The sequence below is a fragment of the Felis catus genome, chromosome A1 (assembly GCF_018350175.1).
Source record: "Felis catus isolate Fca126 chromosome A1, F.catus_Fca126_mat1.0, whole genome shotgun sequence".
Taxonomy (NCBI): Eukaryota; Metazoa; Chordata; class Mammalia; order Carnivora; family Felidae; genus Felis; species Felis catus.
Genome location: NC_058368.1, coordinates 193,266,886 through 193,289,597, shown reverse-complemented (window position 1 = coordinate 193,289,597; position 22,712 = coordinate 193,266,886). Strand labels below are relative to the sequence as shown.

The following is a 22,712-nucleotide window of genomic DNA, read 5'->3' as shown; positions in this document are numbered from 1 at the left end:
ATATACCGACAGAAACATGAAAAGAAGCTCAGCATCACTGATCATCAGGAAAATACAAATCAGAACCACAGCAAGATACCTTCTACATGTCAGAATGGCTAAAATCAAAAAGACAAGAAATAACAAGTGTTGATAAGAATGTAGAGAAAAAGGAATGTTGGTGCACTATTGGTAGAATGCAAATAGGTGCAGCCACTGTGGAAGATAGCATGGCAGTTTTTCAAAAAATTAAAAACAGAGTTACCATATGATCCAGTAATTCTACTACGGATTATGTACCCAAAGAATAGGAAAACACTAATTCAAAAAGATGTGTGCACCCCCATTTTTCTTGCAGCATTATTTATGATAGCCAAGATATGGGAGCAACCTAAGTGTCCACCGATGGATGGATAGATAGAATGGATAAAGGAGGAGTAATATATATACAGTGAAATACTACTCGACCATAAAAAAGAAAGAGATCTTATGCTTTGTAACATGGGTAAACCTAGAGGGTATTATGCTAAGTGAAATAAGTCAGAGAAAGACAAATACTGTAGGATTTCGCTTACATGTGGAATCGCAACAAATGAACAAACAGCAGAAACAGCCCCATGAATACAGAAAATAAGCCTATGGCTGCCAGAGGAGAGGGGCATGGGCAAAATGGGTGAAGGGGAGTAGGAGATACAGGCTTCCAGCAGTTATGGAATGAACAAGTCATAGAAATGAAAAATGCAGCACAGGGGATAAAGTCAATGGTATTGTAGTAGCATTGTATGCTGGCAGATGGGAGCCACACATGTGGTAAGCATTGCATAACATAGAATTTTTGAATTGCTATGCCATACACCTGAAGTTAATGTAACATTATGTGTCAACTCTACTTCAATTTTTAAAAACGAACACTAAATTCTCTCAAAATGAATCCATATAGTATAGTCTGCTTTATAACCTGCTTTTTTCCACTTCACAGCACACTGAAATTTCCTTCCACGTTATCTCTCATTTCTGAATAGTAGTGGCTGCCTCCACCAGGTGTCTACTCGGGTCCAGGTACCCCACTAGGCCCATTACACATCATCCTCCCAGTGCTTTTAGGTTGCTCCTGTTATCGTCCCCATTTCATAGATAGATGAGACTGAGGCTCAGCTATATAAAATCACTTGCCCAAATCATATCCTTAATAAATGGCAGGGACAAGAGTAGGAGATCTATGCAGTTTCTGATTTCCTACTTAGTAATTTTCTTCACTGTCCCAGAAAGGGCTGTGTTATCCCTTTGGTGAAATGACTGGGAGACTTGGGGTAAGAAGAGGATGAGCACGTATTCCCTGCCTCTGGGGCTGCCCTGCCAGGTTGGCTGGGGGTATGTGGGAGGTGGGGTCTGAGTGTGCAGGGAACTGGGTAGGGTGAAAAGATACTGGCAATAGAGGATTTTCAATTGGCTATTCTGAGTAAAATAACTCCTTTCAATACATGCCTTGTGCTGGAGCTAACCAAACATTAATTAAAGCAGAAGCATGTATTGTTATTTTTGCTCCCATTTGCTGATATTTAAAAAAAAAAAAAAACCCACAACATTCCAACGCAAAGGACTTCAAATACTGGATATGTTAAGCCACAGACGACAACCCAGGCCCACATCTGGCACCCTGAGGCAGGGACCCAGGCCCTCGGAACCCATCGTACTTCTGAAACCAGCTGGTGGATCAGCAGATAGTAGGAGCTCTAGGGAGAGCTTTGGATATAGGGAAACCATATGTTTTGGTATTATAGGCTAGCCAGCAGGCAGCTAGCTATAAAAAGAGAGTGGCTTCTTCTAAGAACTTAAACCCAAAAATATATGTGGAGGAAGTCTCATTTTAACACCAGTATGGTGCCAAATATTCCTTTGTGTCTAGGAACTGTGGGCAAGTGGTGTTTGGGACCTGAGAAGGTAAACCTTGAAAGAGAAGAGTGGTTGGCCCTGTTCCAAGCTACACCCACTTCCAGCAAATGAAATAACACCATTGGAATTTGATGGATTTGGGTTCACAATCAAGCTCCATCACCTGCTTGGTGACCTTAATTAAATTGTTTTGTCTCTCTGAACCTCTGTTTCCTCATTTGTCAAAAGGAGATATGTCTACCTGGGCTGAAGAGAGCAGTGAGGACTAAAAAAATGGATGCCAAGTATCTTCTGCAGGATCCCCATGCAAAGGCCATAGAACAATGGCTGTTTGGGGCAAAGTGAAATTCTTGCTTGTTTACATTCTCATTCCACCTCCACACCAGAGCACAGGCTGTCCCTGCCCCCAGGAAATACCTTTCTTTAAATTTCAGAATGCTCAAAGCCAGCCTGCCCTGCATAGCCCTGTCAATGGCCCCTTTTCCATGCTGCCTTTCCAGATTTTTCCCAGTTAGGCATGGCTTTTCCTACCTCCGTACTTCCTTAGCACTTAGTCAGTGACTCCTTATGCTGTTCACCACAGCTCAGGCATCATAGTTGCTTCTGGTGGGTCCCATTCATTCTGTTAAATTGATTTACTTGAGAAGAAACTTCTTGGTTATTTTTCATCAGGCTTTGTATATATTCAGTCCTCAATAAATACCATGTAATTACTCAATTTATTCAGTATATGTTCATTGAGCACCTGCTTTATGCCAGGCACTGTGCTAGGCACCAGGGATATAGCAGTGAATGACACAGATAAGACCCCTGGCATCACTGAATTTACATTTTAGTGGAGAAAGACAGATAATAAATGAATAAATCGATCGATAAATACATAATTTATAGAAAGATCATTTCAGACTTTGATAAGTGCTATGAAAAAAGGAAATGAGGTGAGAGAGACATGGGTGGCAAAGACAATACCTAGAGGGGTGTCTGTGAGGAGGCGACGTATGAACATAAATCTAAAGGGTAGATAGAGGCATGTTTGGGACAATTGCAGAGAAGTGAATTCCAGGCAGAGGAAACAACTGTTGCAAAGGTCCCGAGATGGGAAAGAATTTGCTGTATTCTAGGAACTGCAAGATGGCCAGTGAGGCTGGGGCATGGCAATGATAGGAAAGGTGGTACAAGATGAGGTTGGAGATGGACCAGCTCAGGTTGACCCCAGCAGAGCATTTGGATGTTACTGTGACAAATTTTAACTGGGGTGAGGAACAACATGACTCTATTTACAGTTTTAAAAGATCTTCTGGCTGCTGTGTGTACATGGATTATACAAGGACCAGAGAAGCAGCAATGAAATGTGACACTGATTGATATCTAGTGCAGAGAATGTTATCTGCAACTATGGGCGTGATTGGATGGGAGGGACTGGATGTGGGGGTGAGATAAAGAGACAAGGCAGAAATGTCTCCCTGGTATTAGGTTTGAACGGCCAGATGGACAGTTATGTCACTTCCTGAGATGAGGAAGGAGAAGAACTCGTCAGTAATGTTGTATTGATTTGGGGCTTTTTGGTGGACATTCATTAAGAATTTTGTGTTAGATATTTCAGGTTTGAGGTGTCAAGGAGGCAGTTAGATACACATGTTAAAGGTTGGGAGAGGGCCTGGAGATTTAAATTTGGGAGTGGTCAGCATCTATGAATAAAGGACTTGGACTGGAGGAGGTCAGCTGGGGCAAGATGGTAGGCAGTTATAGTAACAGGGCTGAGACCCGAGCTTTGGGAACAGAAAGAGCTTAATATTGGGAAGAAAGGAAGACCCAACAACAACAAAAAGACTAAGAAGGAGTAAACTGAGAGATAGGAGGAGACTGAGGCAAGAATGGACCTAGAAGCTAAGAGGAGTGTTTCTAGAAGAAATCATCGAATAATCACCATTATTACAGATGACATCTCGAGCCCTGCTCTGTCTGTGCAAGACATTACTTACTCCTGGAATTCTTACCATCCATGAGATGGATATCATTATTCCCATTTTCAGGTGTGAAAACTGATACTCAGAGTGAACCAATGAATCAGTACATTTTTAAGAATAACTGAACTCATTTACATCCATTCTTTTGCAAACTGCACCCGTGCGACACTCCCATAGCCCACCTAAATGGAAAACAATTTTCCATTTTGAAACATAGCTCTGCATATGCTGCAAACTTAGAGCTTGTTGTCCAGCCCCCAGCTTCCCACCCCTGGGACTCGCCACAGGAGTCCAAGGCCCACCCTGCTGCCACAGTGTTAGAACACAGTGGCCAGCAGCTGGGGAAATTAAAACGAGTCACTTCTGCTGTGCCAGGGAAGTGCTGGGTGATTTGCAGCTGGTGACAAATGGATGATTTGCCATCCAAACATAGCGTCTCAGATTAAGTGGCCTCACGAATAAAATTCTTGCATTTGACCAGAGCTATTTACCCTGGTCTGGGAACCTTCATACCTGATCCCCAGTAAGCCTCTCTCCAAACATAGCTCAGCTCAGTAATTAGCCAAGATGGACATTTGTTTCTCCCACTAATTTACAGGCAGACCATCTGAGTTTCTGCCTTCACACCCACGTTTTCATTACTTTTTATTTTTTATTTAAAAAAAATTTTTTAATGTTTATTTATTTTTGAGACAGAGAGAGACACAGCATGAGCAGGGAAGGGGCAGAAAGAGAGGGAGACACAGAATGTGAAGCAGGCTCCAGGCTCTGAGCTGTCAGCACAGAGCCCGACACGGGGCTCGAACTCACGAACTGTGAGACATGACCCGAGCCGAAGTCGGATGCTCAACCAACTGAGCCACCCAGGCGCCCCTCATTACTTTTTAAAAATAGCCATTGGAAGCAGATGACAAAAGGAAATAGGTTGAACTCAGTGAACTCTTGAACTTGGCTGAATGAAGGCACACAGGAAGTGTCCCTTCGTCTCCTTCCTCTTGGGGATGACAGGAAATGCTTTTGAAATGAAGAAGAATGTCCATATCCAATTCCTTGTCAGAATTGTCCCAGAGAGTAGGTTGACAGGATCGAATGTTGATTGCTTTTTAATGACTTTCCATTCCCCACATTGGTCTCAAGGATCTGATTTCCTAAAGTCCCTGGCCATGGCATCTACTCCCTTACCTCCAAGCAGGCTATTGCTCCTTGCACTATGTGAAGACTTCCATCCTGAAATGCTTACTCTGTGCCAGGCACTGTGCTACATCCTTCATTTGTATTTTCATGTTTAATTCTTAAAAACACCATGAGTACAATTACTTCATTTTGTAAAGAAACAAGCACAAAGAGATTCAGTGACTTGCCCAAAGTCATACAACCAGTAAGTAATGAGACAAGACTCCATCCTGCTTTATCTGACCCCTGGGCCCATTCTCCTCACCAATGCCCTCTACTTTCTCCTTGAAGATAGCACAAAAGTCATTATCAAATGAATCATTGCAATATTTTATCTGGATGTTTACCTGGAGGGACTAATAACTAGATAGATGCTAATATATTTCTTGACTACTGTAGCATACTCACTTAAATCAAAAGTCTCTGACATTCACAATAGGATTAAGGGCAGGAGTCAGCAAACTGTGGCCCACAGACCAAAACCAGCCTGCTGTGTGTTTTTATGATTATTATTTTTTTTGAATACAGCCATGTGCATATGTTTATGTATTGTCTATGGCTGTTTTCATACTACAACAACAGAGATGAGTAGTACATGAAGCCCACAAAGCCTGAAATATTTACTACCTGGACTTTTACAGAAAACGTTTGCCTATCCCTGGTCTAGAATGACAAATCTAAGATGAGAGATTATAAAAAAAAAAAAAAATTAAAGGCCTACAGTGAATCCTAATGCATGAACAGGGCAGGAAATATCCATCAGAAGCAGAGAATGATCACATCAGAGCCTTACTGTTTTCTATTAGCATCACATTTAATAATATATGCAGTGTCTTATTAACAAAAGTAAAAACCATCATTTACAAGAAGAGACAGCTTATAGCCAGCATCAAGAGCATGTCAGAGTCCATTCACCCAGTAGGCATGAACTGCCATTTGAGCGTTGTCCTCTTCTACAGCCCCTGCTCCCGTGGATCACCAGACCCTGTCACTTTGATCTCTTCATGCAGCCTGCCCCTCCCAATTTCCATGGGCTCTGTTTTAGCAAGTTCAACCAAGCATCACCCCTGTTCATCAATAATACTATAAGTAATAATCATTATAGCATCTTTAAAAAATCACTACAGCAGCATGGTTAGAATTGTAATAGGAGAAGGATTATGGTGTGATGGGGAGCAGAAGGGGTTGCTTAGAGCTCTGCTTGCAATGACTGGGGAGTTGAAGAAGAGATAATATTCCACTCACGTCCTCTTTTTACCTCTAGCTACTGAGCCTTCTCCTACTACTGTACCTATTCTGCTTAACAGTCTCTTACTTATACTCCAAAACCAAGCACAAGTTTCTCTTCCTCTGATAATTGTCCCTGACACCTGCCAGCAGAGTAATTATCAAGTCTTTCTGTGTCCCCTTAGTACTACTTTCTTACTTGTCACATAATTAAGATAGTACTATAATTACCATTTATGACATTAATATAAGATGGTGATAGTTCTACTGAGTGCTTACTATGCTTCAAACACTGTGCTAAACATTTGGCAGAGAATCAGGGTGTTGGACCCCACAGCCTATGTTTTAATCACTAGGCTACACTGCCCTCCCATCTTCTGCAAGGAAGGCAGAGACTATTGTGTATTCACTTTTTTTTAAGTTTATTTATTTATTTTGAGAGACAGAGAGAGAGAGAGAGAGAGAGAGAGCGCACATGCATCAGCAGGGAAGGGACAGAGAGAGGGAGAGAGAGAATCCCAAGCAGGCTCCGTGCTGTTAGTTCAGAGCCTGATGCAGGGTTTGATCCCATGAACCATGATATCATGACCTCAGCTGAAATCTAGACACTCAACCAACTGAGGCAGCCAGGCACCCCATGGTGTATTCACTTTTATCTCTGCAATGCCTAACAGTGCCTGCCATACAAGTAATGTTTATAAAATGAATGGATAAATAGTATGGCACACATTTCTAAAGATACCTATCCCTTGGTCATTCAAACACTAATTAGGTACTACTGTGAAGAGATTTTATAGGTATAATTTGAAGTCCCAAATCAGTTGATTTTAAGGTACAGAGATTTTTCCAGGTGGACCTGACCCAAACAGATGAGCCCTTTAGAGAGTTTTCTCCAACTAGTGGAAGTCAGAGAGGTTCAAAGAATAAGAGGGATTGCTACACTATTGCTGGCTTGAAGATAGAGGAGACAGGTGATGCAGAATGCTGGCAACCTCTAGAAGCTGAGACAGCTTCGGGTGGACAGCCAGCCAGAAAACAATGACTTTGGTCCCATGACCACAGGAAGGTGAATACTGCAAACAACCAGTGAGGTTGTTCAACCCGAACTCCAGATAAGAACCATAGCCCCAGCCAATACCATGATTTCAGCTTGGTGAGACCTTAGTGGAGAATCTAGATACCCCAACCCAGACTTCTGATCTACGGAACTATGAGACAATGAATGAGTGCTGTTAGAAGACACTAAGTTTGTGGTGATTTGTTATGCAGTGGTAGAAAACAAATACAAATAGGTTTCCAATTCTCTGGAGATGCTGGTGGTCAGACTCCTTTCTGTAGCTCCCAAATGTCCCATTGAGCTTTACAAGAAGCGAATCATGGGGGCGCCTGGGTGGCGCAGTCGGTTAAGCGTCCGACTTCAGCCAGGTCACGATCTCGCGGTCCCTGAGTTCGAGCCCCGCGTCGGGCTCTGGGCTGATGGCTCAGAGCCTGGAGCCTGTTTCCGATTCTGTGTCTCCCTCTCTCTCTGCCCCTCCCCCGTTCATGCTCTGTCTCTCTCTGTCCCAAAAATAAATAAACGTTGAAAAAAAAAAATTAAAAAAAAAAAAAAAAAAAGAAGCGAATCATGGCTGTGATCCAACATCAGGGAGATGACATGGGTTTAAGAAGTCTGTGCTCATCTACAAATGAATCAGAATCTGGTGAAGGAGGTAATGTTCTACAGTGGGTAGACTTCTGGACAAGAAATATGAAGTCCTGGTTCCTAGTCCTAGATTTGCCAATGGCTCACTACATGACCCTGGATAAGTCACCTTATGTCATGTAACTGCAGATCTTTCATCTATAAAATGGGGATATTCATCCATCTCCCATCCATTTCATAGTACTGTAAATGATGATTGAGTAAGATAAAGAGCCCAACAAGCCATATAAGTTGTGACCAATTCTAGAGGAACATAGGGATTCCTCAGTGGCTTAGGGACTTTAGGGAAGAGCTGTGCCAAGTTATAAGACTAATAAAATTCAGGTGATGAGGCATACCTCCACGGGCCAGATAACAGTTGTTCTTCCCTACTAAGGAATTTATCCTATAGCTCCTTAGGAGAATAATTATCACAAAAATAATGCCTCATGTTTCAACAGCACTTTTCAAAGTGCTTTTCCCTGTGCTATTTTAATTCCAATAACTTGTATCAGTTAAAGGAAAAGAATCAACTAAGTCTAGTTCTGAAAGTTTTGGTTTCTCACCATGACATAGAGTGAGTCTCACCCATTACACAGAAGAGAAGACGGAGGCCCAGCTGGGCAGGCAACTTGCCAAGGTTATGGGGCTGGTCAGTGAAAGAGCAAAGACACTCATTCCCAGTCTTGGCCTCCAATAACTCCATCTCCCTACTTTTGGTATGGAACTGGGAAAATGCAGAGTTCTTAGACAGAGGCCCAGCTTAGCCTGTACCAAGTCTGAACTGAAGAAGGATGGTGTGTTACACTCAGGTTCCTATCACATGGATCAGATGCAAATGAAGCATTGGAATCATGTCACATTTTGAGGAGTCTCTTCCCCCAACCTTCCAGTTATGCTACAGATGACACTTACTGGCTGTTAAACAACAGACTCCTTCTTTGGTATCTTTATTAAATAGGTGGGGATGTGGGAAATAGTGTGCAGGGTAAGCTGCTCTCAATGCCTAGCAGATAAATATTAATTAAAGAAGAACAGGGAAGAAGTATCCATTGACTTGGAACTTTCTTGGGAGGGTTTTGAGTTTCACTAGATGATCCCCAACTTGGGATACTTTAGCTGGGTCTCTCAGTTCAGTAATGTTGGAAAAGGAAATAGCCATCCTGAACACTTGGTTTGAGGCTGTTACTCCAGACATCCTGGGCTATAAGCAAGTTTGAATTCTCCTGGCCCTGAAAAATATTCCTGGTCTCTAGAATCCAATGTGAATAGAATTGGCAGGTTATGAGAGAGGTGATATTCATGCATTCACTTGTTATTGAGGCCCACTCTGTGCTAGGTGCTATAAGATTCTTTACTCTCATGGAGCTTATGATCTAGGGGAATGATAGTCAACAAACACACAGAGATCCAATTTCAATGACAATGTGGGCTACATGAGGCTCTGAGATTCTTAAGCCTGAATGCTGAAAAAGTGCTAGGTGGGTTGAGGTCTGAAGGATGAATAGGGTTGAAACAATGATGGGGGTGGGAGTGGGGGCAAGAGTGACATGTGATAAGGGTATGAGACTTTTGAATAGAAAGAACCAAACAAAGCCCAGTGTGACCAGAGTACAGAAAGCATGTTGTGGACACACTGGCGAGCAGGCCAGGGGCCAGACCACATGGGACCTTGATGGTCACCAAGGAGTTTGAATTTTATTCCAAGTGTAAGAGAAAGGCTTTCATGGATTTTAAGCAAAGAAGCAACATAATACAATTCACGTTTTTAAAAAGACCACTCAAACTGATTCAGCAGAGGAGTGGAAGGAGGGGCTGCATGGAGGGAAGTCTAGTTTACATGCTACTGTGGTCACCCAGAGTTGGGAAAAGAGTAGCATCTTCACACAGCCCCAGGACACTGATATTTGCCACCTCCTAAGGTGAAAAGAAGATCCTGTGATTTTGAGTACATATGTGTACTACCCCTAGAGCATGGAGAGAATAAGTTTGCCTCTTTGTATCTCATTTTGCTTGACTGCCCAATGGGAGCCATGCATCCTGGTCTACCTAGTTATCATTTCAAATCACAGAAAGGGAGAGATGGGAGGAGTAAGAGAGAAAGCTGGACCTGTGTAATATATGACCCTCTGTGTAGACATGTCTCCAGCACGTCGTACCCTGGGGACTAAGAGTAGGCACCAACACAGCTTCTTCATGAATGGTCCACCAAGTGAACATCTTCAGAAATGGGGAAACCCACTCTCACCCTCAGAATAGTCAACTCATTGTTGCACCACCCTACCTATCAAATACCCACTCCTTGTATTGCTAAAACACTTGTACCAAGTGCTCCTAAATCGGGTCTCATGGCAGCAGCCTCCTATCAATCCTTCAGGGAACACCTCTCTCCAAGTCTCTTTTTCTGGTTCCCTCCTCCTGCAGCCATTCTTCACAGGGCATAGCTTTGCTCCACTCTCCTGATCTCATTCCTTTGAATAAATTTCCTCTTATTTCCTCTTTTAATAGGAAGCATCTAAGAACATTATTTTCCATATAGCAAGCAACAACAAATATTTGCTGAATTTTTTGAAGTGAGCACTGTCTGCCTAGAATCAAAAGGAGCCTGTAAGACATGCAAACAAAGTGGGACACACAGGAACATGGGAATAACACAGAGAAGGTCGGGTAGGGTTTTCAGAGCATTGTGGAACAATCAAGCAAGCTAGCAGGCCTGGGTTCTGCTCCTGAGTCCGTGTGATTTGAGACTCGAATTTATCTGTAAAACTTATAGGTTGTATTGGTGATTTCTTTGGTGGTTAAGTATTAAGTTTTAGTTAAGCACTGTCACCTACTGAAAGCTCTGAGCTTAAGGCTGTCAAGGCACATGTTAGAAAGGATGTACAATTATAGTAGTGCCAGGATGACACTTACTTAACAAATCAAGCTGGATGGAAAGAAAAATAGAATGCAAGCAACTTTATCACTGTATGATTCAGTATGATTTGATGCCCTGTATGTCCACCATACCACATCATATGACATCAACATCAGTTTGTAATATCTTTGGAAAAATATTCTAGAACTGGAAACCTCCTAGCCAAATCTCAAAGATCATAGAATTCTTGACTAGTCATGTCTCTCCTCATTGTTGGGCATAAGAGAGGCGTCTAGGACTCTAAGAACATCAAGGAACAATTTCTCACCTCATTTGTGATTGTCATAGTTGCTGTTTGGATCCAGTGCAAAATATGCTTTGTCTTTTATTTCAGCCAAACTCTTTCCCTGTGGTAGGGGGGAGAACTGTACTTGCCCTCAACAGTGACATTTCCCCAAAGTGGCCAAAGTACAGCTGTTCACATTCTGCCTCCAATACATTCTCCCTTCCTTTCCTTCTGGTCCATTACTTTGGTGGCCTTTGAAGGCCAAAAGAAGAGTAATGAGAAGGCAATCTGGAAACATTTCTGAACATGGTCAAACGTGTGCATCATGTGTGTAAATGCATTTGCAATTCATATGTGTGTGCACAAACATTTGGTGTATATGTAACTGCATTAAAATGATGTTTGTAAGACAGATAGATGATAGATAGATAGATAGATAGATTGATAGATAGATAGATAATGTTTGTACATATTTGTGATTTTGTGGTCAAGTGTTGACATATCTGTCTTTGTTGGCACATGTCTTGATGTATATGTATGTGCAAAGGTGGTGTGAATATATGCCTGTGGGATTTTATCACCCATGAAGGACAGCAACCACACAAGTCCTTATCTTGTAATAAGGAATAAAATGCCAACATGAATCTCTCTGACATTTGAATTATCACATCTAGCTGACAGAGGAGAAGGGTGCAATAGGGCTTGACGGCTCTGCTGACAGGGCTTAGACTGGCCCTTGGCCCTTCCCTATGGCCTTATGCAGTTGATGTCAATGCTTCTGACACCTCTTCCCTTTGGCCTGCAGGTCCCTGTCTGGCCGCATCGTTGGTGGTGTCTGGTGGTTCTTCACCTTGATCATCATCTCCTCATACACAGCCAACCTGGCTGCCTTCTTGACCGTGGAGAGGATGGTGTCTCCCATCGAGAGTGCTGAGGACCTAGCGAAACAGACGGAAATCGCTTACGGCACACTGGAAGCAGGGTCCACTAAGGAGTTCTTCAGGGTACGAATATCCCTTGTCCTAGAGCACCTTCACAAAAGGGAACCACTACTGTCATTAAAATATCCTCATTAAGGAGCATGTGGTTATAGTCAACCAGAGCAACTGCTTAGCATAGTACAAGTCAGGGAAACTCAGAGCATTTCTCAGCTTCTTACAAATTCTTGAGAAATCTACAATTCTATATTTGTAATAACTTCAAAGCTCTTGCACTGAATCAGACCCCTTACGTATGCCAGTCTGTGCCAACTTCTCTGAGGGCTGCAAAGGATATGACATTCAGTTCCTTCCCTGTTCCCACACATACTTGCAGTCTAATTAGTAATTGATTAGTATCAGCCTAGGGACAAGGTCCAGACCTGATGCCCTTTTATGTCCTCTCCTTGAAGACTTGATGAATAAGGAGATGGTATATGGGGAATGATTACTGGAACAGGTGGTCTATTTAACAGTGCCAGGAGAGAGAAAATGTGAAGTGAGAGTAGAGGTGATGGAGAGGTCTTATGGCCAGAGGCAGTGAGTGAAGGCAGAGGAGCAGAGAGCTTAGAAACACAAGCCTAGGGTCATCCAAACCTAGGGCCAGACCCTGGCTCTGTCCTTTACTTGTTCTCTGGCCCTTAGTCTCTTTCACACCATTTTCTCATCTATAGAGTCAGGAGAATAATATCTACCTCAACGAGTCATTATGATGTTAGAAGAGATGAGGCATCTAAGACACAAGGCTCTGTGGGTACAGGGCTTTGGGGTACAGGCATTTGGGAGCCATCTTGAAGAAGTGGTAGGGATTTACAGCCACAAACATTAGAAAATATTTCTAGGCATCATGAAACTAGGTCAGGTCTGGGTTGGCTAATTATATTCCAGGCAAAGGGGACAACTTGAACAAATGCCCCAAAGCAGAAAAGCCTGTAGTTCCCTGGACTTTAGACATGTTCCTCCTGGAAGTTGAAGAAATAGTACATGGAGCTACCATGTATTGAGGAAGGAAAAATGATAAATAATTGCTACCACTTACCTAGCATTTGCTATGAATCAGGTCTTGTGCCAGCACACCCTCATTTAATCTTGTCATTACAGTTAGAATTTGTTTTCCCCATTTTATATGTGAAGTTCAGAGAAGTCAAAGTAATTGTCTGAGGTCACACAGGTAGTAAGTAGCAGAAGGAGAATAGACAGCCAGTATCTGCCTTGCTTCAGGCAAGGGACAGGGATCCCATACAGTCCTACCAAGTTCTCACTGCAACTTTATGGAGAAAACTCCAGACTCCGAGTGAACCCACAGAGTGTGCTCAGTTTCTTGGTTGTGGGTTCTATGTTCTGCATGACAAGCAGGAAGGGGACCAAGGTCTTAACCATCACTGACCCAGTCTCCAAGGCTAATGTCATCTACTTCAATATAATGAAGCAAGAAGGTGACTTAGAGGTCATGTGGTCAGAGTCTATTGTTTTAGAGAGAGACATGACTTGCTTAAGCTTAACCAACCAGCTAGTAGAAAAACCTCCTGTAATCTCATAATTCTCTAGAATGTTTAGCCTGCAACCAAAGTGTGAAGGGGATGTCTCATATTTGTCCAGGTAGCCATTCCTATATCCCTGGCTTTGCTGATGAAGTTGGGGAACAGCCAATTCACTTACTCATTACATACTCATGTTCTCATCCCCAATATCTGAGCATGTCACTATCCCCAAAACACCTTCCATCCATGGTCTCATTTATGTCCCACCTATGACCTATGGTAGAACAGGAGTTATATGTCCATTTTGTGAATAAGAAATTGAAATTCAGGGAATCATAATGCAAGTGTTGAGGATGAACACAAATTCTGTTTCTTCATTCCAGCCAAAGTATTATTGACGCTGAACCACACTGTCCTAATGAGGTGGTGTCATTAGCTGATTTTTTAAAAAGATTATTCAGGTTGTTAGATGAGCTCATGATCAAATCCAGTCTAACCTTTTCCTTTTGTAGTTGGGGAAACTGAGGCCCAGAAAAGAAAAGGGTCATGCTCTAACTACTCAGAGGCATAGCTAGGACTTAGGACTTGAAAGTTCTCTGTTAATCATTATGTCAATTGACATATTTCTATTTCTCATCCACAGGACACTGTTAGGCATCTAGAAACAAAACAGTGTGTATTCTACAAGCTCTGGGCACTCACTAGGTCTACTACATTCGTGACAATAGATTGTAGTTCATATGCTAACTCTGATCAACAGTGGTGGCCTGGAGTTCAATGTTGAGAGGGGATTCTGAGGTCACATCTGGGCACAGTGTGAAAGAATTCCTTGACTGATGTCAATATCCCTCACATATATAGGGAGGGATAGTGGTCTCAAGCCAGCCATGTATTGGGCATTCTTATCCTAAAGTAAAACCTAAATAAAGGGCATAATTAGTAGTAGTAATTGCACCACTTATAGAATACCTACTATGTGTCAGGCACTGGGTTATGCATTTTACATCTGTTGTCATATACTATCCATGGCGACACTATGCAGTCAGTACCATCATCAACATTGTCAGGAGAGGAAGACTAAGGTTCAGAAATGTTGTTATTTGTCCAAGGTCCCACAGCTAGTAAGATATAAAGCCTAAAATAAGGGAGGCAGCTGGTTGCAGTGAAAAGGCACTAGGTGCTATCAGGAAACCAGGGTTTTATTCCTGGCTCTGCCACTAAGAAGGTACATGACATTGGACAGTTCACTGCCACACTGTGGGCCCCAGTTTCTTTACTGGTAGAAAGACAGCACTAACAAGATATGCCCCATGAGCCCTTCCATCTCTGTAACTTTGACCTTGAGAATTTTCCCACCAGGACTTTGGTGGATGGGGAGACAAGATCACCTACCACCCTCATAAGGCAGGAGAAGAGCATGGTGGCACATGTATTCTTCTACCCCAGTCTCTAAAAAAATATGGCTTCTAGTCCCCACGGCAGCCCAGAGCTTCTTGGCAGCTCCAATCCAGAGTCACTGAATCCTCCATCGACAGTTTAATTAAGATGTGTGAAGGGCTGTGAGAGCTGCAGATGATAGGAGAGATCCAAGAACAAATATCCCAAGTATGTTTCCAATCTTCCCTGCCACTCATGCTGCCTTCGCATCCCTAGAGATGAGATTTTCCTGATAGCCTAATCTGAGCAGCTATGAGCACAGCCCTGGCATTTGGGGCACAGGGGTGAGACCGAGAGGACATATTAATTTTCTGCATACTGTTGCCCAGAGGGCTCTTCAGCTCTACCTGTCAACAGCCCAGTTCCCTGCCGTGGCCATCTTGTCAGGTCAAATTGCATCTTGCCATTGCCCTGCTGAGTATTTTGTTGGGTTTCTGCCTGGAAGATCATCTGTAAATCTGGTCACAGCTGAATTTATACATTTCTCTGTTTCCTGAGCGAGAAGAGATGTACACTGCAGATGTTCTGATTGGTTCTAGGTGTATCCTCCTCTAACTTTGAAATTCTCCCTCCCTTTTCTCCTTTCTTTCTTCTTCTTCTTCCTCATACATTGTTGCTTGAATGATGTGTTTTCATGTAAAGAATCAGGTATTTTAAGACCACAAGGGATTCAAAGGTCCCCAAGCCCCAAATCCTCATGGAACAGATGAGGAAAGACTAGAACCCAAGCTCTTCACTCCCAGTCCAGCGGCCTTTCCAGAGGGTCAACCATACTTTAAAGCACATCACCTAGTTGATCTAATTATAGATTCACTCTACCAAATACTTCCCTGAAATTCTCAGTAACTATTTCCCTTAATTTTCCATTGAGACCAGACTTTTTCTAGGCCCAAATATCTCTGTAGATCATTTGGCTCAAACAACAACTTAACTGTTTATCAATATTTTGCCAACACTTGATGTTGATATCAAGGAAATAAAACTGATATTTGTGTGCAAAGAAAAATGACATTTTGTGTGTATAATTTTATACTAAATAAATCTGTAATCTGTGTTTTAACCACTAGTCTACATGAATTTCATGACTCTAGCACTCTTTAAAACATTAGCCCCTTATATATGTATAACATGTGTCCATTTTCAAAGCCAGACTCACGTACCCCCAAAATACATCTACCCTTTGGGGTAAGGAAACTCTTTAGAAAGACCATGTTAGATTAGAGGGATGATTTGTGGTCCTGGGTTGTGGGCCTTGACTAAGGGCCTACTATGTGTAAGGGTGCACTCTGTGAAGGACTCACAGAAGGGAAGATGTCCCCCTCCCTCAGATGGCATCCATATACTTAAGACCTGTACACAAGCAAGGATGCCTTGCAATCTTGGCATTCTAGCCTGAAGGTCCAGTGAGTGTGTCCTGGAGGAACATCAGCCCTCACAATACTCTTTTTAGCCCCAGAGGCCTACAAATCAAAATCATCTGGGGGAACTCCTGGAAGAAAAGATTTTTTCTAGGTTCCACCCCAAACCTGCCATATCAGAATCTATAGGTTTAGAGCAGGGCATCTCCATATTTACAATTTCTACACAGGATTCTGGTGCCCACTAGAGCTTGTGAATGATTGTCCTTGAAACTAAGGTGGCCTCAGAATACAAAGGATTTGTTCTGGCCTGTGAAATGACTAGTAGGATGTGGCTGGAGAGAACCAGGGTATCAAGAGAAGTAAATAGCCTAGGCAAAGTCCCAAAGAAGGGACGTTTCAAAGTGAGTTCAGTACAAGGGGAGGAAAACAGTTTGGCAAGATTGAGAGGCTTTTGAAATATAAACAGGTGACAGTATTAGGTCTCAAGTTATTAGCTTTATCAGACAATTTACATTCCAAGGTCTTATAATATGACTCATGATCCAGAATTCCTCAATGTTTTTATTATTGGGGGAACCAATAATGAAATCATATTCCATTGATATTAAGCTCTTCTTTTCTTCTGGGCAGTATAAATATGGCCTTCTTGAGTAATAGATAGGTTCTATAATGTCTTCAGAAGCTAGATTAGGGTTGCATTTCTTAACTCTTCCCATATAGAAGGAGAATATAATTCAGCAGTAAATAAAAGATTCTGAGCTATTCTGTTCATTCTCTATTTGCAAGATATTTGTACTTTGGAACCTACTGGTACTAATTAGAGCCTCTTATTTTGCAATCACTCATAATTTGTTTCTTCCTGAGCTAATCTCACTCATGAATGTGTGATCAAGCTACACTCAGCTCTTCATTAGTGTGTGTGCCACCTCAATTCCAAGCACAGCCAGCACTTAACTCCAGCTTTGTTCCTGTCCCCTGCCAGAGGTCTAAAATTGCCGTGTTTGAGAAAATGTGGACATACATGAAGTCAGCAGAACCATCAGTTTTTGTGCGAACCACGGAGGAAGGAATGATCCGAGTGAGAAAATCCAAAGGCAAATACGCCTACCTTCTGGAGTCTACCATGAATGAATACATTGAGCAGCGGAAACCCTGTGACACCATGAAGGTGGGAGGTAACTTGGATTCCAAAGGCTATGGCATTGCGACACCCAAGGGGTCCGCCCTGAGGTAAGTAGCCAAGATTTGCTTCCTTGGTACTCCCTCTCCCCTCCCTACCTCAGGAATGAAGCTGCTGTGTCTGCCTCAGGGCTCCAGTGCCACAATGCAAGCTGTCACGGGGGCTCTTCTTGGACACCAGTGAGCCTGGAAGATTCCAGTCACCTGAGATCTTCAGCCCTGAGGTTGGAATTGACCTGGGGGCCTCAGCTTGCTATAACTGTTGCTGCCCATGTGTTCTTCCCCATGCCTCACCTTACCCCTCCAAATGTGTTAAACATCAGTGAAACTTGTGTTTGTGTTGTGTGATCTATAACACACCATCCTTTACCAGATACTCTCATATCCAAGTAGGTTACGAACAGAGTTCTCCAGCAACCTGGATTCTTTGACAGAAGGTGGTTTATAATGTTTGTCTAAAAGAAACGTAAACACGTTGTCCAAATGGAAAGTCAAGTAGTTTGAGCCCTAAAGGCTCTGGCTGTATCATGAATGGCAGTACCCGTTCTTTCCCCAATACGTATTTCTTTAGCAAGAAAAAAGGTGGTTCAGGGACACCTGGGTGGCTCAGTCAGTTGAGCATCCAACTTTGGCTCAGGTCATGATCTCATGGTTTGTGAGTTCAAGCCCTGCATCGGGCTCACTGCTGTCAGAGTTAGAACCCACTTTGGATCCTCTGTCCCCCTCCCCTAACCCCTCCCCCACTGTGCTCTCTCAAAAAATATTAAGACAAACAAACAAACAAACAAATAAGTAGTTCAGTAAAGAAGCAAAGTAGACTTTACTCTCACATAAAGAAGTTCTGGTACTCATTCCAAACAGCTAAGGTAGAGTCCTATAGACTCGGGATCAAAAGACACAGATTTAATACTGGGATTTACTACTGTCTTACCAAAGGTAAGTCTTGTCATCTCTCCAACCTTTAGCTTCCTCATCTGTAAAAAGAGGATATTCATCCCAGCCCTTCCTAGGTCCAAGGTGATTGTGAGTTCAAATCTATATAGAAAATAATTAAAAGCAGCACACTGTGAAATAACCTGTTATTCACTGATATCATGTCAATTTACAGAGGGATTAAATAATTTTAGGGAAAGGTAGTGCTCAAAGAAAGATGAGAAGTGTTTAAAAAGGTTGCAAAAGGATGAAGAGAGGTTCTTAACCCACATTGACATCCAGGGCTACCTCTGTCTCCACATCTTTCATTCATTTCAATAATATTGAGCCCTGCAATGTTCTAGGCTCTAGGCTTGGACCTGGAGCTACAATTTTGAACAGCCGGACAGTCTCTACGCCTATGGAATTACATGCTTGTAGGGAAGACAGTCATTCAACAGGTGATTATTATTTGATGGTTCATGACAACTATGACAGGTGGTAGTTGATATTGCAGGGAAGACACTTATTCAACAGGTGATTGTTGTTTGATGGTTCGTGACAACTATGACAGGTGGTAGTTGATAAAAGACCTGGAGGACACCTACTTCCAGCCATACAGCAGAATAATAAATACTCCTACTATAAAACCTAAATATGGAGGATAAAGTTATAACAAATAGCCATTTTTATGAAAATTAGGAAATCCCAAGGCCAAAACAGAAAAAGGTCATCAAAACCAGAGTGAAATGCATAAGCCGACTCTTCAGGAGCTGCCATAAACAAGGCAGAGTTGTAAATTATGTGACAATCCACATGAACAAGAATGAGAAGTACATCTAAAAGCATTTAAGTAATGAAAATATTTTTAAAAGAAAAAGACACTGTCACAAGGGACCAGGCATATTTGGAAAAATACCAATTAGAATTCAGGGACGTAATAATATCTCAATGGAAGGGGTAAACAACAAATTAGTCAAAGTGGAAGAGAAAATTATTACACTGGGAGAAAAATGGAGATAATTCCTCAGAATATCACAAAGAGAGACAAAAAGACAGAAACCCTGACAAAGAGGTTAGGAGACCTGAAAGAGAAAACAAAATCCCAGGTGTATCTTCTGTGAGTCCCAGGGACAAGAGAGAATGGAGTAGAGGCAGTATTTAAAGGGAACTTTCCAGTATTTATGGAAAACATTAAAACCCTGATTCCAAAGTTATGTGTCCCAAGCAGATGAAAATCAGCAGCTGATCCACTTGAAACTGCAGAACTTATAGAGACAAAAAAGATCTCAAACACACTCAGAGATAACAAGGTCTAATCTGGTGTGCAGGATGGATGGAATGTGGCCAAGAGGGCTTTTCCAAGCATGCTTTTTTCTCAAGCTGAGATATGACAGGTTAATAGGAGTTAACAAGGTAAAGTAAGAGGAGGGGAAGAGATGAATACTCCAGCCAAAGGGAACAGCATGTGCAAAAATTCTAAGGTAAGAAATCATGGTACAGTCAGTGAACTAAAAGAAGCCAAGTGCTCCAGGAACAGGTAATAAAAAGGAGAAAAGGTTAAGTTGAGATTGGAGAATGAAGTAGGGAAGCATTTTGTAAAGGATTTTTGTCCTTATTTAAAGAGTAATGAAAATATATTGAAGAATTTTAAGTTAACTGTCTGAAAATTAAGAAACAAAGGTATCTTTAGGAGGGCAAATATAACTGAATATACCAAATAAAGGGAAACCAAATGGCCTGGTATTTATCAATCATGCATCTTTGCCTCAAACAACTTAAAAGATTCTCTGTACAAGTTTAGACAAAGTCCAAAGGGGATCCAAAAGAGAGTGTTTGGGCAAGGAAGAGACTTTTATCTCAGAAACTTATACAACATTATCCTAGAAAGGCCCAGAGTAGAGAATGAGCTCTTATATGTCCGAGAACATCAATGATGCTGCAATATTACAGTTTACTTAAGGCTTTATGAATAAAGGATATTATTTGATCTAAATACATGGATATGAATTTAAGAAAACAAGGCACTGAGAGGTGACATTATTTGTCTAATCAATAGAGTACTTCTGCCATCCATCCTACATACAGATGCCTGGAACAAGATGACAAACTCAGAAAATATTAGATATTTGAGTTACATGAACTCAGGTCATCTGGCACTCAAATGACTTTGCACTATAATAAAATCTACCACTGAGTGAATGCCTACTCTATGCCAGATGCTATGGTATGTCCATCATCTCATATAAACCTCATACCTATAAAGTACCATTATCCCCATTTTATAGATGAAAAACAGAGGAACAGATTTAAGTTACCTGACTAGCTTGACACAAACAGCTAATAAGGAAGTAGCCAGATTTCAAGTTCAGGTAGTCTGATTGCAGAGCCCATGCCTGTGACCTAATTCTAATGCTGCACTGGACTTTATGACTGACAGCATGATTAAAGGCAGGAGACTTTACTGCCAGGTTCCCGGTACCTATTCTCACATGTCAAGCAATAACACACAACTCAAAAAAAAAATTAAAAAGCAGACATTTGGAACCCAGAGTATCCACTCATCACTGTGAAGACAAAAGGCAAGAGTAGATGGTCATTTTAATGCACCAAATACCACTTTTTTGAGTAGTGACACTGCTTTTGTGGATTTTGCATGCCTATAGATTCTTTTGGGATAAATGTTGAAAATAATTCTACTTTAATAAAGAAGACCCTAATTCTGTTGTTTACATCTCTGTAAGACATAACAAGCTATTTATGGGTTTTGGGAAAGAAAGCAAGAGCAAGGGAAAAATAAATGAAAAGGAACATATTCCAAATATAGATCACTGATGGTTGATTTTTAAGTCATGTGGCCCAAATAATGGCCACATGCTCCCAACTCTCCCCCCAGTGCTCCAATTGCTCCAGTGGCAACTTTTATGATAACGATGGGGTTTCCTGACTCAAAAATAGAAGAGTAATGTTCATCCTAAAATGGCCATGAGTTTCTAACCTAGGAAAATCCCTCTTCCCTCTGTGAGATTCTCCCTCTCATTTTTTCATTCAAAGGAATCGTTCTAGCAATGAATAGTGTAGAGATTCCATGAAACATAGAATTGCAAAATGGTCACAGAAAATGTGAGCGTGCGCGCGCGCGCACACACACACACACTTCAGCCAGGGTTCCATCATATCTTGGCCTCGCATGCCCCAAATGGTGCTATTTTCTCAAGGAATAGTCAAATATCAAGAGTCATGGCAACCCAAATGTCACAAAGACCCATGTGCCTACTCCAGCCATCTTAGTAGGCTGGGATCACTGATTTGGTCCCGGGAAAGCATTCTTTTTTAAAATTTTTTTTTCAACGTTTATTTATATTTTGGGACAGAGAGAGACAGAGCATGAACGGGGGAGGGGCAGAGAGAGAGGGAGACACAGAATCGGAAACAGGCTCCAGGCTCCGAGCCATCAGCCCAGAGCCCGACGCGGGGCTCGAACTCACGGACCACGAGATCGTGACCTGGCTGAAGTCAGACGCTTAACCGACTGCGCCACCCAGGCGCCCCGGTCCCAGGAAAGCATTCTTCATGGCAGAGGAGGAAAGTGAGGAAAGAGTAAGGGATGGTAGCTATTTCCTCTGGTCCCCATTTAAAAGGAGCTTACATGTGCTAAAGACAATATGGCAGTAGAAATAAATTTTAATTCAAATTATTTAGAATCACAGGAAATACTTTTCACAACACTGTTCAGCCATTCACAAAGCTGCAAACTCTTTCTGCAAAGATGTCTTTACAGAAGGTTGCTTTAGCACACTACAGGCATCGCTACAGACTTCCCTTCTGCCCTATAAAAGTGGCGCTTCTGTACCCCTCATAGGCAGATGTGCTCCAGGTTCAGTGCCTGTACCTGCATTAAAAAGGACTTCCCTGGCAGTCTTTCTCCATCACTTGCTCCCTGTAAAGCCAGACCCTACCATACCTACAGGGCACTCACCCCCTTCCAGCCTGCCGAAAAAAAGATGCAAGTTCCTCCAAGGCAGATCACCCAGCTCTGTCTCAGAAGGTCAGAGAACTGATATCTAAGGTCCAACTGTTCCTCTAAAACTTGCCAACTCTACTTGGCAGAAGCCAGGCCATGGTCCCTAAGGAGTGTTAAAAGGCTGTGTTAGTGACAGAATGGTGTTTTTGTCTCTTCTGCTCTGGAAACAAATACTCTGATGAAGCGAAGTGGCTCCATGCTTGATTTTCCATTTGGACAGGTGGTGTTTCTTTGAAACAGATGCTGTTTGTTGGCTGTCACTGCATGTCTGGGGTTGG

General features: G+C 42.2%; 1 protein-coding gene across 2 annotated transcripts in view; it reads left to right on the top strand.

Annotated features, from left to right (window-relative positions):
- The window catches only part of GRIA1 (glutamate ionotropic receptor AMPA type subunit 1), a 306,263-nt gene that overhangs the window by 248,896 nt on the left and 34,655 nt on the right, over positions 1–22,712 (top strand). For both annotated transcript variants that reach the window (XM_003981365.5, XM_003981366.5), the window contains exons 12-13: positions 11,869–12,067; positions 17,302–17,549. In XM_003981365.5, the coding sequence (XP_003981414.1) occupies positions 11,869–12,067; positions 17,302–17,549 (447 nt within the window). The remainder of the gene's footprint in view (positions 1–11,868; positions 12,068–17,301; positions 17,550–22,712) is intronic.